At 39.4% G+C, this 16,006-nt stretch overlaps 1 protein-coding gene across 1 annotated transcript in view; it reads right to left on the bottom strand.

The window, feature by feature from the left end:
- LOC139733830 (lipoxygenase homology domain-containing protein 1-like) overlaps positions 1 to 10,948 on the bottom strand; it is a 61,576-nt gene extending 50,628 nt beyond the window's left edge. The window contains exons 1-8 of the mRNA XM_071644636.1: positions 10,831 to 10,948; positions 9,968 to 10,114; positions 9,083 to 9,255; positions 6,299 to 6,424; positions 3,991 to 4,176; positions 2,725 to 2,899; positions 1,483 to 1,681; positions 807 to 994 (exon numbers count right to left, since the gene is read on the bottom strand). Coding sequence (XP_071500737.1) covers positions 807 to 994; positions 1,483 to 1,681; positions 2,725 to 2,899; positions 3,991 to 4,176; positions 6,299 to 6,424; positions 9,083 to 9,255; positions 9,968 to 10,114; positions 10,831 to 10,948 — 1,312 coding nt within the window. The remainder of the gene's footprint in view (positions 1 to 806; positions 995 to 1,482; positions 1,682 to 2,724; positions 2,900 to 3,990; positions 4,177 to 6,298; positions 6,425 to 9,082; positions 9,256 to 9,967; positions 10,115 to 10,830) is intronic.
- Between the last annotated feature and the right edge of the window lie 5,058 nt (positions 10,949 to 16,006).

Genomic DNA, 16,006 nt, shown 5'->3' with positions numbered 1-16,006 from the left:
TATAACTTGATATACATAAGGTTAACACAAACAGGATTAATTCTCTGGCTTGAAGGCATTGTGTCAATGAGAACTTTTTATTCTAAAGGCCCCAAACAGTACATGTCAATAATTCTGAAAGAAATTTCTTGTGCTTGTATCCATTTTGCTGCACCCACACATATGTAGCTTTATGCCTGGAGAAACTACAATACTACCCTCAAGAAAGAACTGACCACTGTTTTTAAACAATACACACTTGGCTATTTATGTCAATGGAGAGTTTACAATGCTTTAAGTGCAGATAGAAACATTTAGACATCAAAGTGAGAATAAATTGCTATGGAATAAACTTTGTGAACAAATCAGTATACACAATTTGGCACCATGTAGGTCTACATGTACACATATTGTAATATATCGTCGCTGGGGTGACAATACCTTTTGGTGAAAATGACTATTTTGGATTATAGTCAAATAATCAGTCAAGTGATGTCCTGTCCAACGTCTGTCTTACCCCAAATAAGAAGCCACCATGGCATATCAAAGGAAAGGATGTCACATTTGCTATAGTGCTTCGGCCGCCATGTTTTTTGGCTCTCTAGAACTTTTGACATTTTGTAGATACGGGGTCTTGTCGCCACAGCGACAACGTAGCAATATCACCTGTCTCTGCTTCAACACATGATGGCAGCAAACACAATTAGACTCATTACACTTCAAAGCAAGCAGGCAATCCATTTTGAACAAGTTTGCTGTGTAGCGTGTCCAGACAAAATATCCCCGAATCCCTTTCTGTATCATAAAGCCCAAGAAAGATGACTCACTCTTCCTAACAGCCAAGGGGTCCCTGCTACCGATCAGATCTCGGCTGATCTTCCCGTCCGCCTCATCCTTGGCCAGCCACTGGTTGCAGGGGAAGTAGAACTTGCCCCGCTTTGGGTTGTTGGTGTCCGTGACCACCACCCGCTCCAGGAACCAGCCTGCAGCAAAGCCTGTGTTGTCATGTTCGATTCTGCTCAGAAGGAAGAGAAAGAAACGCGATGATAAACAATCAAGGGTTTGCTGGATTTGTCTTTTTGTTATTCAGTGTTTCACAGTTTTATACGGGATCAATGGTTTGGATAGGATTCTCTTAGAATTTAAAGACTTGTTTTACAAACTACAAAGAAAAAAACATGACACAAGAAATGCATGATTAATCCAGATAAGTCTTGCTAATGTATGAGGACAGTCTAAAAATTGTTCTGAGTCTCTGAACCACACAAGGTGTGTTCCCATTATTGCTGTAATAATTGTATTACCTCTGCAAAAAAAAAAACAACAACAACACAGAATCAAACAAACTTCATGGCCCTTTCTTGGTCATATTGTATGTATAGTATAATCACATTTCATAATTATCTGAAATGTATAGGGTGTAGAATATATACTTCAACAGAGAGTGTACTGTTACAGCTTCAGAAAATGAGGTTTAACATGATAAAGAAAGATCTATCTCACCTGATCCGCTTGAGTGGTCCAACATTATTACATGTCAGTTGGAAGATGTCGCTCGTCCCCCTCTCAAATGGGTTCGTATTCGGTCTCCCCGCCAACTGCATCTTCTTGGAGGTGCCACGGAGTCCAAACAGAGTGATGTACACGTTGGCGTCCGTCCCCGCTCCTTTCCTGTCTCCAGTTATCGTGACCACCTCATAGACTTCAATATATCATAGAGAGCAGAGGAATATGTAATATAGATTTTTTTGGTGCAAAGGTATGGCTCTACGAATGATTCTGAAATGTCGAGTGTTAGTCTAGAATTAACCCTGATCAGGATAAAATTATTTTCAAAGTGAGTTATATCAATACGAGTTCCATAAATTGCTACAATGTATGATGGGCAAGCTGCTGCATTATGTTGCTTTGAATTGAGTGAAGTGCCTAACCAACTGAGAAAAATGAAAGGTCATTTGTACCCATGTGCACATGAGCTATCTCCGAACTGGCTTATTGTGATTGATCGGCAGATTGCCCTAAATCATTGCCCTGAATTATGCGCAAGCTTGCTTTTCTTCACCCTTAGAAACTTAATGGATAAAAGGTTAATGTAATAATGAATGAAAGATATGACATGGCATGAAGTCAAGGGCTTATGAATATTGAATGCCATCAATTCATCTCAGGAACTTATGACATTATAACTTACTACATTAATTTTTGAAGGGTTCCAACACTGAGAGACCGGAAAATGGCTTTGACATAGACTCTAAATTTTTAACAGACTTTCCAATTTTCACAAACTTTCACTCAGTATTATAATAATCTTTTGTTATCGGCTGAAACCTTTCTTCTCTCTTCTTCACTGTCCTAAAAGAGGGAAGGTCATTTAGTCTTCAGGACACCCTTCCCCTTCCCATGCCTATAATTCAATGTTTGTTTCATTCAAAATAAATCAAGTCTGTTAGAACGTTCACTGAGTATTTTACAAATATCTCTGCAACCTGTCCAGGAAAACTTCCTCTTTCTCCAGAAATTTGTTGAGCACCCCCTGTCTTTGCAACTGATTGACAAATTGCCCTACATCCATGTAAATAAGCACCGAATTGATCAGTGTTTTAGTAGTAGCCATGATAAAAAATCATGAGCGTAGATACTCGAGCAGGATAGACAGGCGTTTTCTCCACTAAAGCACCCAGCTTTCTCCCGATAGCAAGTGTTGGTTCGACGGAAGAATTTCATGAATTTGAATATTAAACCCACCTGTCTTGCCGTACTTCTTGGCATCCAGTGCCTTGAGCTCTCTGCTCAACTGGCAGTCACTCTCAAAGAGGGACAGCCACTGGGTACAGGGGAAGATCCAGGACTTCTTGCTGGGCATGTGGGTCACTTCGATGGACTCTAGGAACCATCCATCCTTCTTCTCTAGTCCATCATGCTGTCACATCAGAGGCAAAGGTCAAAGGTTAGCAGGGACGTGGTAAAGATCAAATGCAGAGTATTAACTTGAAAAGCGTTAGCAGGTCTCTTTAATGATTTATGCTGATACATACATTGTTATTTATTATTATAATTATTATTATTATTATTATTATTATTACTATTATTATTATTATTATCATTATTATTATCATTGTTATTATTATTATAATTATAATTATTATAAAATCAGAGCAAAAATAAGTGGTAAGGTCATATTCTAGCACTCGCATCAAATATTTTTCCAATATGTCAATGGTCTGTAAATGTGAGTTGTGCATGGTAAAGATTGCTGGGAGGAGTGACTTAAAGATAATGTAAAGTTTTGGTACCTCAAAAGTTTCCCCGAGTTCCCTTGTCTTAGTTTGTGTTTCAGGTTAAAGTACCTTTCATATAACAAACACTGTGAGACTTACTCGCCCCAAAGTGCTCTCATGTCTTAGTAATCATGCAATAATGGTTTCGTACGATACGTGTATATTGATTGTCGCGGTACCGCGTCGAGTCAAGCTAACGGCTCGTTCGAATTTTTCAGAGCCCGCTCTGCTCTGGTACGAAACCATTATTGCATGATTATTAAGACATGAGAGCACTTTGGGGCGAGTAATCTCACAGTGTTAGTTGTATGAAAGGTACTTTAACCTGAAACACAAACTAAGACAAGGAAACTCAGGGAAACTTTTGAGGTACCAAAACTTTATATTATCTTTAAGAGCTACAATTGGAGAGTAGCACTTCTAAATGCAAGCAATGTAACGACAAGAAATCCAAACAAGTGTTACATCTCAATCTACTTTCTGTATGATAAATCCTCAAATGTGTCCCTTTCCAATCCACCCACACACTGATTCATAATTATCTTCAGTAGTATACAAAATGTCAAAGAAGGTAAGAGAAAACCTTGTCAATGACAGAAAGTTAGAATCTGAATACAGTACCAATGGTCCACAGATCTTCCCTCAAAGCACCATAGTCAACTCAGCCCTATTTTAAAGATCTGAAAATGAGAGTCACCTCCTGTACAAGTAAGGAAGGTTTTGTGATTTTTACCTCAACGACGAGAGACTTGAGGTCACCGAGGTCGTGGCTCTTCAGCTTGAACGTCTTCGTGGAGTTCCGTGAGAATTTCACCCCGGGTAGGCCCGAGTTTGTCTTTGACTTGGCCTTCTTCTGTGGAGTGGCCGTCAGTTTCCTCTTAGGCATTTTTCCTTTTGTTCCCCTGAGCTGAATTGTCACCTGAAGACAAAAATGATAAAAAGAAAGAGGAGATTGAGGGAAAAAACAACAGACAACTCCTCATCCATGTGCTCTGTCAAATGATATCAAGGGCACATTTTGGTATTACACTGAGTTCTATGTTGCTAACCACACTTTCTTTGCTTCGTTATATTGCCCCCTAAGTAATAGGCCTATGTACATGTAGCCTCCTGGCTGGTACTGTATACGTCGAATATTTCGCAAGGTTTTTATTTTCGCAAATTTCTCGGGTCAGGTGCCATTCCCGAAATTAAAGACACGCACAATATTGACTCTGATCCCAACGTGAATGTGACGCACCCGTGTACACTTCTCCGTTCAGTACAGGACTCCACGATCACGAATTTAACCACTCACGAAATCGTCAGGAATTTCCGATTCGCAAAAATTTAAACTTGAGAAATATATGGCATCTACAGTATGGTGTCCCAAGATTAATTATCTTAAGTTTATATTGCCCCCAGGATGGTATATTATCCAGTGAATATTATATATTGTCCCCTGGTTTATAGCATACTGCCTCCTTGTAGTACTTACATTGTTCCCTTTGTGATTAATTGTGCCCTTATAAGTTTATCGCATTCTGAGATCCAACTAATCAAGTTGGCTTTCCCTATTCATTTCAAAATATGGACTGGAAGCTGTGCATAAGACAAACAAATTTTGTAATATTTCTATTTTCTATCCATTCCCGGGTCAAATTTATGCACATTCAAAAGCAATTTGAAGTGTACTTTCTGCATTTGAGTTTACGTGCACATCAAGTACATTTTTGCCAGGCATCCACAAATGCAAATTCAACTATTCACGAAAACAGCTCCAATTGTATGTAAGTATGAAATATTCTTGGGATATACAGATGTATGCTACATTATCATCTATATTGGACATTTTAGCGGCGCATTAAAAACGCGTATTGCAGTCCGCTCAATTTTTACCGTTCAATATCAGAGCATATTGAACGAAACGCATAGGCCAACGTATTAATTCACCATAGGCTACCGTTGTTACTCGCCGTTCAAGATCACACCATATTCAATTCTGTCTCGTCTATTGCGTGAGCGCTTGCTGAATGCGCAATAGCGTGCTACTAGTGCGCGTCAGTTTGTTACAATTTACAAGCGCGCAAACATCTTGCTAGTTGTTTGTTTCATATGCAGTTTTAGGGGCTTCCCCTTTTCAGCGCTGGGATGTGACTGCCGAGTCAACTTCAAAGACGAGTAGAAGCCAGGTAATTTTGTGAAGTTCATGCTTGCTTTACTTGATTGTATAGATGATAATTGTGTAATGAAATGAGGTTAGAGCACTGAAGTTGCTGTCTCTGGTACGTCTGGTTAGGACGTAGGGGGCGTGCGGTGACCCCATGACCGTATGAGTTTCGATGGGGGTCACGGGTCGCACGTGGTTATACTCTCGCTCGGGTAGAAGGAGCGAGGAGTGGTGAGCTGACGCTCGTCGGGGGCGGACGTGTCCGCGGAGTCCCCCCGTGGTTTTGTAGTGTATTGTACACTAAAGTCTTGTAACGCTGTGTGTATCGGCCATTCGTGCGGCGATACAGTGGTGCATCGTGTCAGGCGACTGGTCCTGACGGGTAGCCGGATTGGCGAGTACGGTAATAAAGTTCTTCTTCGCACGCACTTCGATTGTCATCTCGGTGAATTATTGATGCTTTCTCTACGTGATGATGCGATATGATGTGATCCTTGTGAGTCTGCGTGAGGTGTCCGCGAACTTACCCAAAAAAGAACCCACACAATAACTGGAGAAATCCGGTTATATTACAATAATTATATTGGATGGCCTTGATTCATGGAATACCAGGGAATATTACACTCGTTAGGGTCAATATTGCACTCATCTTCGATTCGTGCAACATTGGCCCTAACTCGTGCAATATTCCCTGGTATCCCATTCATAGCCACCCAATATGATATAATTATTGCTGATATCAGCAAATGATGGCAAACTGACCTCTTTTGTTCATTTCCTGTATAATTTTTGAGTGCCCATACAAATGTACAATTTGTATCTCACCGTGTCAATATGAGCTACACTGTACAACATAATGAAACACACAAACTTTCAAACATGGGGTACTTACATTGGCTGTGGTGCCACAATTCTTCTTATCGCCTGTTTGAACCTTGACCTGATAGGTCACTTCTGGAACGTTAGACTTCGTCTTGCCAGACCCCATTCTACTGCCAGCGCTGTGGGGACGTCGCCTCTGCGAGGGGAAGATGAAATAGGAATCACAAAATAGATATGGATATGAACATAAGTTTATTCTATGACATCATAACCCATTGAGGACGAGTCCTGAGTATACTCAGGCAAGCGTCTATGGGAAATGCATGTTGTAGCAAAATAAGCCCATCGTCAACAGGTTAACAGAATTTTATTTTGTATTTTGTATTTTATATAGATATATGATATATATATATATATTTTTTTTTTTTTTTTTTTTTTTGGGGGGGGGGGCAGTGGGGAGGGCATTCTACAGCCATCTTGACAGGAGAACACTTCTCACTGATTCTGATTTTCTACACCTATGTACCATCAGTCATTCATCTGCTATCACAAATCACATTTTGGTGTTCCCATACTAGATTTTAATGATTTCATAGAAAAAAAAAAATCTACTTTAACAGACAAAAAATTGAAATGAATGCTTTGGAAGTAAATAGTTTTAGAGAGTCACACAACATTCACCTCAAAATTTAGGCATGATGCATGACTATGAAATAAAACTAGCAGCACCCGTGGAAATCCACGGGTCTGAGGGGTTTTATTTTTTTTTCTCATAATACGATTTTGCACATTTAGAAAGAAAGAAATAAAAAGAAAAGTCTTCTCATTCTTTCGTTAATTGTGCTGTCTTCTAAATGACCACCCTTCCCAGAAATTTTATAATACATTTTTGTAGTATATGCCAGGCGATCCGGTCCATTGGTAGGGATCATTCCCGCCACTACTTGCTTTTATTATAGAACTTGAGTTTCGAGGGGTTATTTGCACCCGTTGAAGTCCAACAGTTGTCTTGTTGCTCCTCACCCCTCCCCCCCCCCCCCCCTCACGCACACACACATTTCCACCTCCGCAGGGCAAAAAACAAAAACATTCAGGGAAAAATTACCAAAAACGCAAATGAGATTCCCCAAAAGTTCTGCCCACAGGTTGTTCCCGTCGAAACGGGAAGATATTAACACTATGACTTTGATTACCCCCTGCTCTTGCATCCACGCGGGCACCCGCGGGAATCCACGGCTGGTCTCAAGGCCCCGGTTTGTTTTGTGTTTGTTTTTTTTTTTCATGTTTCTTTTCCCCACGTTATGAGAGAAAAATAAGATATTTTCGTCTTCATAATTTTGCTCCCTCCTTTTTGTTTTTAATCACCAAAACTTGGCTTGATATATCATATTAATATAGAACTACATCTGCTTGAGATTGTACATTATCATAATTAATATTAGGCCTACAATTATTGCTCCTATTATTGTTATTATTATATCATTATTATCATTATCCTTATCATTATTATTATTATTATTATTATTATCATCATTGTTATTATTTGGGGAGGGGGAGCTCATAGTCATCAGGTTTAATAGGCACCCGTGGGAGTAGGTTCTCACGACCTCGTATTTTTTTCTTTAATATTTTCCCATGTTATGAAAGAAAGAAGAATATATACATCACTGCATTCGTCTTCATTTGCTCCCTCTTTTTTTGTCACCAAAACTTGGTTTGATAGACCATAGAACCACACATTCTATTTCCACTTGCAATTTTAAAAATAGGCGGTCGGCAAAGCGAGGTTTTCCTCTACGTCCGCTCATCTTATGAATATGTATGATTACAGCAGCTCTGCAGTAAACGAATGGACACAGCTGCGCGTGTAATCTGATATGTAAGGGTACGATCGGCAAATATATTTAGCCGCGTCCTAAACAGTCTGCGTACAATGGCACCGGACTTGAGAGCAAACGGCGAGCAAACTAAATGACGTACCTGAGCTGCATATAGTATTCTGCAGTTGTGCAAAATACAATTACATAACAACGTTCGTTGTTTTCATTTGGGGACGCCAATAATGGCGAACTGTACGTAAATGCCCTTGTAGTCCATATCACGCACACACAGATTCGTGTAACCATCGTCAATACATTCAGTACACGTAACAGGCGGAGGCAAAGGTACATCACAGAACTATACACACAGTGTAGAGTGTGTATAGAGTTCTGCGAGGTACATTGTGTGTGTGCGTGCGCGTCCGCCGGAAGATGTCAGAGATTTCGCTGCACCATCATCTTTAGTATCCCCCAGTGTCTCTGCAAGCTAAAAGATGGAAGATCGAGAAAGCAGGAGGCCAGCGCAGGTACCGTGAATATTGAAACGCTCGGCTCTTTCGTCACGCACAAAAATGCATTATGCATGTAGCTAATTAATTTTTCTTTTTCGTCCTCGACGTCGACACGGAGGCGGAGAGGGGACGAAACCCGCGCCATTCGATGTAGGATACTCTCATGCGGCCGACGGCACCGGTCGCAACTGCCCGGAGCCGACGGCTCGGGAGGAGATAGAGAAACCAGCAACGCCGAAATAAAACAGGAAATAAATAAGGCCGCGACAACAACAACAACTTCGAGTATTATAGTATAGGATACAAATAATGCATCTTTCTATCCTTGAATACTTCATTTCATTCAAAACTACTCCTAAAAACAAATGGTGCCTACAAATATTTTGTTCCTTTCTCATTAGTTTTTATTTGTTAGCTTGTTTGTTTGCTTGCTTGCTTTTTGTTAAGAAGGGAAGTCCTTCAAAACAACATACACTGTACAAGTGCACGGTGTAGCGATCTACACGTGTAATACAAACTCACTCCAGTTGGTGGCTTTGGTAACGAGACCCCGAACTTCCTCGCGTAGTATTCTGTCAGGTGGGGGTCGCTGAATGAGTTGTATTCGGGGAGGAGGACCTTTCGGCCATTCTCGACGCGGGGATAGATCACGGACCGCATCCTGGCATCCGCGCTCAATGTGTCGAGTCTTCTCGCTATGATGGATGACAAACGACAAACATAACACACATAGTGAGAACTTTTATTGAGACGACATTTTCCTCCAGGAGGAATGCAAACCTCAGAGGGCTCATTTGCATCCTTCAGAGTTTTTGCCACTGCCAGAAAAAGCATTTTCCAGTTCCCATGTGGACATCATGTATACCTAAAGCTTCCAATAGAAAAGGTCTTTGCAATATTAAAAACAAAAACAAAAAAAAAACAGTGAGTTTTAGTACAACACTGAGTACGTGTTCATGTCTAGCTTCCAGGAATTGTGGCACTCAGCAAACTTTAACTGAGGAAAGTAGTGTTGTTGTTGGTGTTTTTTTTTTCCTAGAACAAATGCATCATGCAAAATTTTCTTTGTACAAATGTTCCACTAACTACAAATTGTATTAATGTTAAGTCTGAGAAAAAAAAAGAAAAGATCTTCCCTCTTGTATCTCCATCATCGCTTGATAAATTCTTCGTACTGCTATCAAGTGATTATTTACACATCCATCCTGTTTTCAATCACTTTCGGCAATACTACACTTAAAATACAGCAATGCATGCCATGTTTACATACAGTGTACATTCATCTACAATGTACATGTCTACATGTTCCATGCATCCACTTTTGTAAACAAACGTTCTATAATAGGCACTTTATAATATTTACAGTGCTCATACGGGGTACAGTGTATGTCTGGTATTGTACTATACCTGCAAATGGGGCCGTTCTGCTCAGCTGACTATCATTGGAAGTATGGCGTAGGGACACTACAAATTTCCTCTGGTGTTTGGGGACATCCTTCGACCGCGAGTCCCGCCACATTGGTCTGTTGGGTGCAGTGGGTCTCCGAATCGGTGCTGGAAACGATAAAAAGAAAAAAAAAATTTGGTTTGAAATACTCTCATTTAAGTGAAAAGACAACAGATTTGTTCAGTATACAGTGCACTCCTGTTATAAGTTATAACCAACAAGGTTTATTATAACAAAATTCTGGTTACAACAAAGTAAAAATTCAAGGTGCAACATTATCTGCTCTATGTATTTTTATTGTTTAGTTGTGTGGTTATACCGAAATTTCGATATAACGAAAAAAAAAAAACTGCTGGTTCCACGGACTTTGTCATAACAGTAGTCCACTGTAGAAATGCTACATTATAAATAAACAATTTTACAATCAGGTACCAAAAAAGAAAATTGATGCAATATATTATAAACATGGTTTATGAAATTACTGTATAGTTTGTTATCCTAGTAGCTCTTCAAATACAATGTATACAGTAGATCCTGTAATAAATACACTGATATACTATCTATAATATCCAAAGTTATCAAGGCTTATTTTTTTCTTTCCTTTCTCTGCCTTTAATTCTTACTTATGGGTATAAATCAAGCTTATTTCTATCAAAAATGGAATTAGTTTTGTATGGGTAAATAGATGCAATTACCAAACACATGTGTCTGTCCACACATGTAACTCTTTGCTCACTATACAGTATTGCCTCTTAGTGAATTCCTGTATCATGTAGGGCCTACTGTAGGCCTAAACTACAATGAAGGAAGGCATAAGCCTCACCTGATTGTGGTCTTGGGCGGTCGACAGCAAAAGGTGGATGGGGCTCCCTCGTTGGGACAGGACGGGCCCACACCGGCTCATTAGCCAGGCAGGTCCGCACTGCCTCCGAGCTGTGCATCACGCCCGTAAATGGCGCCCTCTACTTAATGCCTGAAACGAAAGTGGAAATACACGTTAGGACCCCATGTCTAGATCATTAAATATATTCCTTGAAGGCGGTACATTTGCATGGTGGAATTAATACAGTACATAATGTAGAGATTCAGTTCATCATGTGTGTACATATCAGTCCTGAATAGGTCTGTTTGGGTACAGATCAAGAGTAAGAATGTTACTTTTTTAATACAAAGGCTTTATAAGATAAAATGAGAACAAAAAAGGCATGTGATGATCATCTGATCCGGCTCAGTGCAAAAAAAAAAAATAAATACAAAATCAACTTTATCACAGAGTGCAATGCACGAGTAATAGTCAGGGCAGTAGGTACAGTACTGTAAAACATGATATTTTCCACGGCATTTTGAAGTTTTCGCGAATTGGAGCTGACAACCTTTTTCACGGTACTGAATTTTTGCAAGTTGCCTAGACGTTGTAACATTCAATGCGTACAGTGTAGACAAGAACTTTCATGTGGATTTTAATTTCGTGAATATTGCCTCTCCCGAAATTCACAAAATTAAAATTGGAGGTGGAGAGTGAACACGTACAATACAAATGCACCATGTGTATCTCTTAGAGAGAAAGAAAAAAAGAAAAAAAAAGAAAAAGATGTCAAAAGTCAAAACAAAATTAAAAAGTGTTCTCTAAATGTACTCACTTTACAATTTTGTTTAATTCTTTTTATCAGATTTTTTTTTTTTTTTTTTCAATTTGGGGGAGAAAAAGTGATTGTGCAGTAATTGTACCTGACAGTTGCAACTTTATGGTAGCATGGATGAACTTTCTGAAGAAAAAACAAAGAAAGTGACTACAGCCTCGGAAATGTTTTTTCTGTTTCAATATGGCGCCTGGATAACAAACTATTAAATGAAAAATTTACTCTCTTAATAAATGTACTCTCTTTAAATGAACTTCCCATCTTTGCTTGATCTACATGTACTGTACACATTTTATACATAAGTATACAAACAGTACAAATGTTGCTGTAGGTACATTACGTACAAGTGTACCGTAGATCAGCGTACCGTGCTCTGAGCTGAAAAATACCAGACTTCAGGAAAACATACACTTGTACATGTACACTTGTGTATGTACATGTACATTGCAATTTAAGTCTTAGCACACAATCCGTAGAACTTGAAGTCAAATATATCACTTCTTCTTTAAATCCTACCACATAAGGGAAATACACTTGTATGTGTATGCACATGTTGTACGGATAGTGTATCACCTTTAATCAGCTCTGTGTGAATGGCCATTTGATGGGCAAGAGGTACACAGATATGGGGATGGGGAAGGGGAGTGAAATTTGAACACAATGCGTCAGACACGAATGCCTTTTTTTACAGCCCCGGTGTATGCATGTATATTGTACAATGCCTTTTGAATCAAAATGTAGATTGATGCCCGTTGCTATCACAGGGTAAGCTGCCAGCGCCTGATGGAGTGCCGCACGATTGCCATGGCAACCATCAAAGCAGCGCTGGACTGACGCAGTCTCTCAATCAATGGTGCTCAGTAATGGTAATTACTGCCGATGCGCTGCTCACTTGTGCGCTCAGGGGCAACAAAGAATGGGAAAGGGTTCAGGCAAGTCTACTTCCTATCATGGAGGGGAGAATCAAACTGGTATTCTTTACAGGCAGTTTGATCACATTGCACAGCTAGTGTAGCTGTGTTGATAAGTACAATGTACTTCAACTACTAATTTGTACATTTTAAAAGGGGGTAGAAATTGTCAACAAGACTATCAACATTGGATACATTCTGGTCAACAAACATTTATATTCAAATTTCCCCTTGCCTTTCATAAAATTGTACCAAACTAATTATGATCATAAAATTATCAATTACCGGTACATGCTAATGAGTGTACACCTGTTTCTTGGCAACATGAGAACCATGATCTGTTTATTAAACATACTTACAGTACAATTGTACACAGTAGGGTGTGTATCAAACAGAATATGTGGCTTATAAATGTACAATGTACTGTACATAGTGTACGATGGAATTGAACTTTACGTTTACATTGTAGGATTCATTTAAAGGTCCTGTTTATACCTTTGGGAGCAGTTATTTTAAAAATGTTCAAGATATACAGCTGTATCACATTCTATGCGTATATACAGTGTATGTGTAAGTCTGTTGTATCACAAAACATCCTACCATATAAAACTTTCAAAATCTAGCCTAAAATATTTAGGAGATACATGTATTTTTCAGTATTTTTCTCAATAAACCATACATGTACAACATACAGTTTTTATCCGAGTACTGTTTAACAATACTTAACATTGATTAAAAATACGGATTCAAAATTTTACAGGGGGTGTTTCCATCGTAAAGTTCACATTTTAGAACTATTTCAAAGCATTTAATGCTGGTTTTTGTTTTTATCTGCAAATGGTAAATTATACATTTTTAAAAGCAGGGATCTACAAAGTTTAGGGACCTGATCAATGCCTACCAAGATTGATAATGATTATCTGCTTTCACTGCTCTGTAGGCCCTACTAGTGAGACTCATCGCAGATTATTAAAATTCACACGAGAGGCTCGATTATTAAAATATGAAGGTCACCTCTTCTTGCCTGTTGCCGTCATGCAAATATTTAAAAAAACAAATAATAAAATGTTAGCAGGGCTGCCAACACTGAAAACTAGTTGAGAGTGAGACTCCCATAGGCCAATGCTACAGGAGTCAAAATGAGTGAGATCAATAGAAATGTATGCAAATGAAATAAAGTTTTAGAGTGAGAATAAAGGACCAAAATGCGTGAGTCTCACACTCAATGCGTGAGAGTTGGCAGCCCTGTGTTACTGTAGTGTGGAGGCAATAATGTCATCCCGTCTCAGCAGCACAATTCTCTCATTTCTTCAATTTCAAGTTTTGAAAATGATTTACATTATCAAACCAAAACATAAAGTGTGTTTGAAACATGTGATACAGCCCTACAAATTGTATATTTGTAATTGTATTTTTTTTTCTATTTCATAGCAAACCTCTTCTTCATTATGTGTAGGGTTGGGGGTACCACCTATCGTCACCCTAAGGATCTGTAGCTCGTGAATTTCACAGGCCATACAAAGTAGGTAATACACGTGAATTTCACAGGCCATAGGTAATACACACGTGTGAATTTCACAGCATACACGTGAATTTCACAGCCATGCATCGTTACTGAGCGGATGTGTAATTTTTAGCTTGGTTTGTTAGAGTTTGATTTTGTTTCTTCGTTTTTATTGTTTTTATAGCTAATGACACTTAATCCCGCACGTAACTTTTCGTTCTATACGCAAACAGCCATGATACGCAGGGTGCCGATGGGAATTAAGGTGCCCTGCCGATAGGTGGTGCCCCAACCATACATATCATCTATGGAGGTATGAAAGCATAGAGGTTTTTACTGACCACTGTGTTTGTGTCTTGATGGAGGAGACAATTTTAATATTCAGGTGTACACTGTACCTTGGTATGCTGACTCTCTAAAAACAATTCCTACACTGTGTCTGTAGTCCTAAGTAAGATGATGAGACCCATATAAGCCACTCTCCTGTACTGTAGCCCTCCATGTCCATCCCCCTTCCTGAAGAGCAAGAACATTGTACACACATGCCGTGCCACATTTCTCCTACTGGAGCTGAGACTACTACACATATGTGTACATGTATGTCGTGTACATGTGTACAAAAACAGTTATTGCCACTGTTATACTCAAATGTTTTTCTGTAGACCCAGTACAAAATTGTCTACTGTAGAGCTACACAGTGTATAACAGCCCTATCACTGTACACGAGTGAAAAGCATCTGGCCAGGCTACTGCAGACCAAGAAAGATGTACAGCTGTACACTCAGGTACAAAGTTGTAGGATATTTTTGCGGCATGAAATTTGCGCAGATTGGTGCCGACAGCCTTTTTCGTGGCATGAAATACTACGAAGCCACTGGCACTGGCATTCATACATTCAAGGTCTAGACGTCAAATTTTGTGTCCATTTTAATTTTGAAAATCTTGGCTCCTGCCAAATTTGCAAAGACACAGAGCATTTCCGGTCTTACAGTATTTCCATGGTTTTATTGTTTGTCTTTTGATTTTTTTTAACCTTATTTAACATTTCAGGAACCTACTTGGCTACACATCTGCTTGCACGCCAAGCGAATATAATGCTTCCTTTCGGGCTGGTCAAATGCCATGGTTGCAGTTACACAAATCCAAGCATACGTGTACATGTACATCAGTACACGTATGTATTGTACAATCTGTATGAAGAGGCAGAGCGTAAACTGTCCACCATTGAGGGCAAACTGATCTTGCTATATAACGCGCATTTCTATAGACACCTGCCCAAGTATTCTCGGGACTCATCATCCAGGGCCGGTGGAGCATTTTCAAAAGTGTGGGGCCCACTTCCGGGTTTCATGAGCTAACAATAGTGGTGGGCTATAAATGGGTGATGTTTCAAAATCCTAAAGGGTCCCTGCTTATTTCAAGCAGCTTATCGTACTGAGCATTTTGACACCTTTCGTTAAACAATCGGTTGAAAAATGAGATGGAGTCAGCCAAAAATCTGATTGGGGGGGGGGGGGGGGCGCAAAATTGCTGTCGAGCGTCGTCAAAATATAGTGAAAAAATAATAAATTCACTATCCAAAGGAGTATGAAGATGATTTAAGTGTCTAGATATATGTTTTTGAGGTCAAGAAATTGGTTGCAACTGTCAGAAACCCTTAATATACTATAGAAATCATTCAAATTCTCAAATTTTGCTTTTTTTTTGGGGGGGGGGGGGCATAGGGCTAAGTTTCGGCCCATTTCCAGTATTCCATTCACCCAACGTGCACTTTGGCATCTTCCAATTGTTGATCACAGATTTATGAATTTGATGATACTGAAGATATAAACAACAGTAAAATTAATTAGGTCAAGAAACTGATTGCAAATGTGTTTTAAAGCCCTAAGGATTTCTGACATTTGCAACCAATTTCTTGACCTCAAAAACATATATCTAGACACT

Source organism: Diadema antillarum, unplaced genomic scaffold (genome assembly GCF_040938485.1).
Source record: "Diadema antillarum isolate AM-2024a unplaced genomic scaffold, OU_Dant_1.0 seq00000498_RagTag, whole genome shotgun sequence".
NCBI classification, from domain to species: domain Eukaryota; kingdom Metazoa; phylum Echinodermata; class Echinoidea; order Diadematoida; family Diadematidae; genus Diadema; species Diadema antillarum.
Note: the sequence above shows the minus strand (reverse complement) of the source record. Positions and strands in the feature narration are given on the sequence as shown.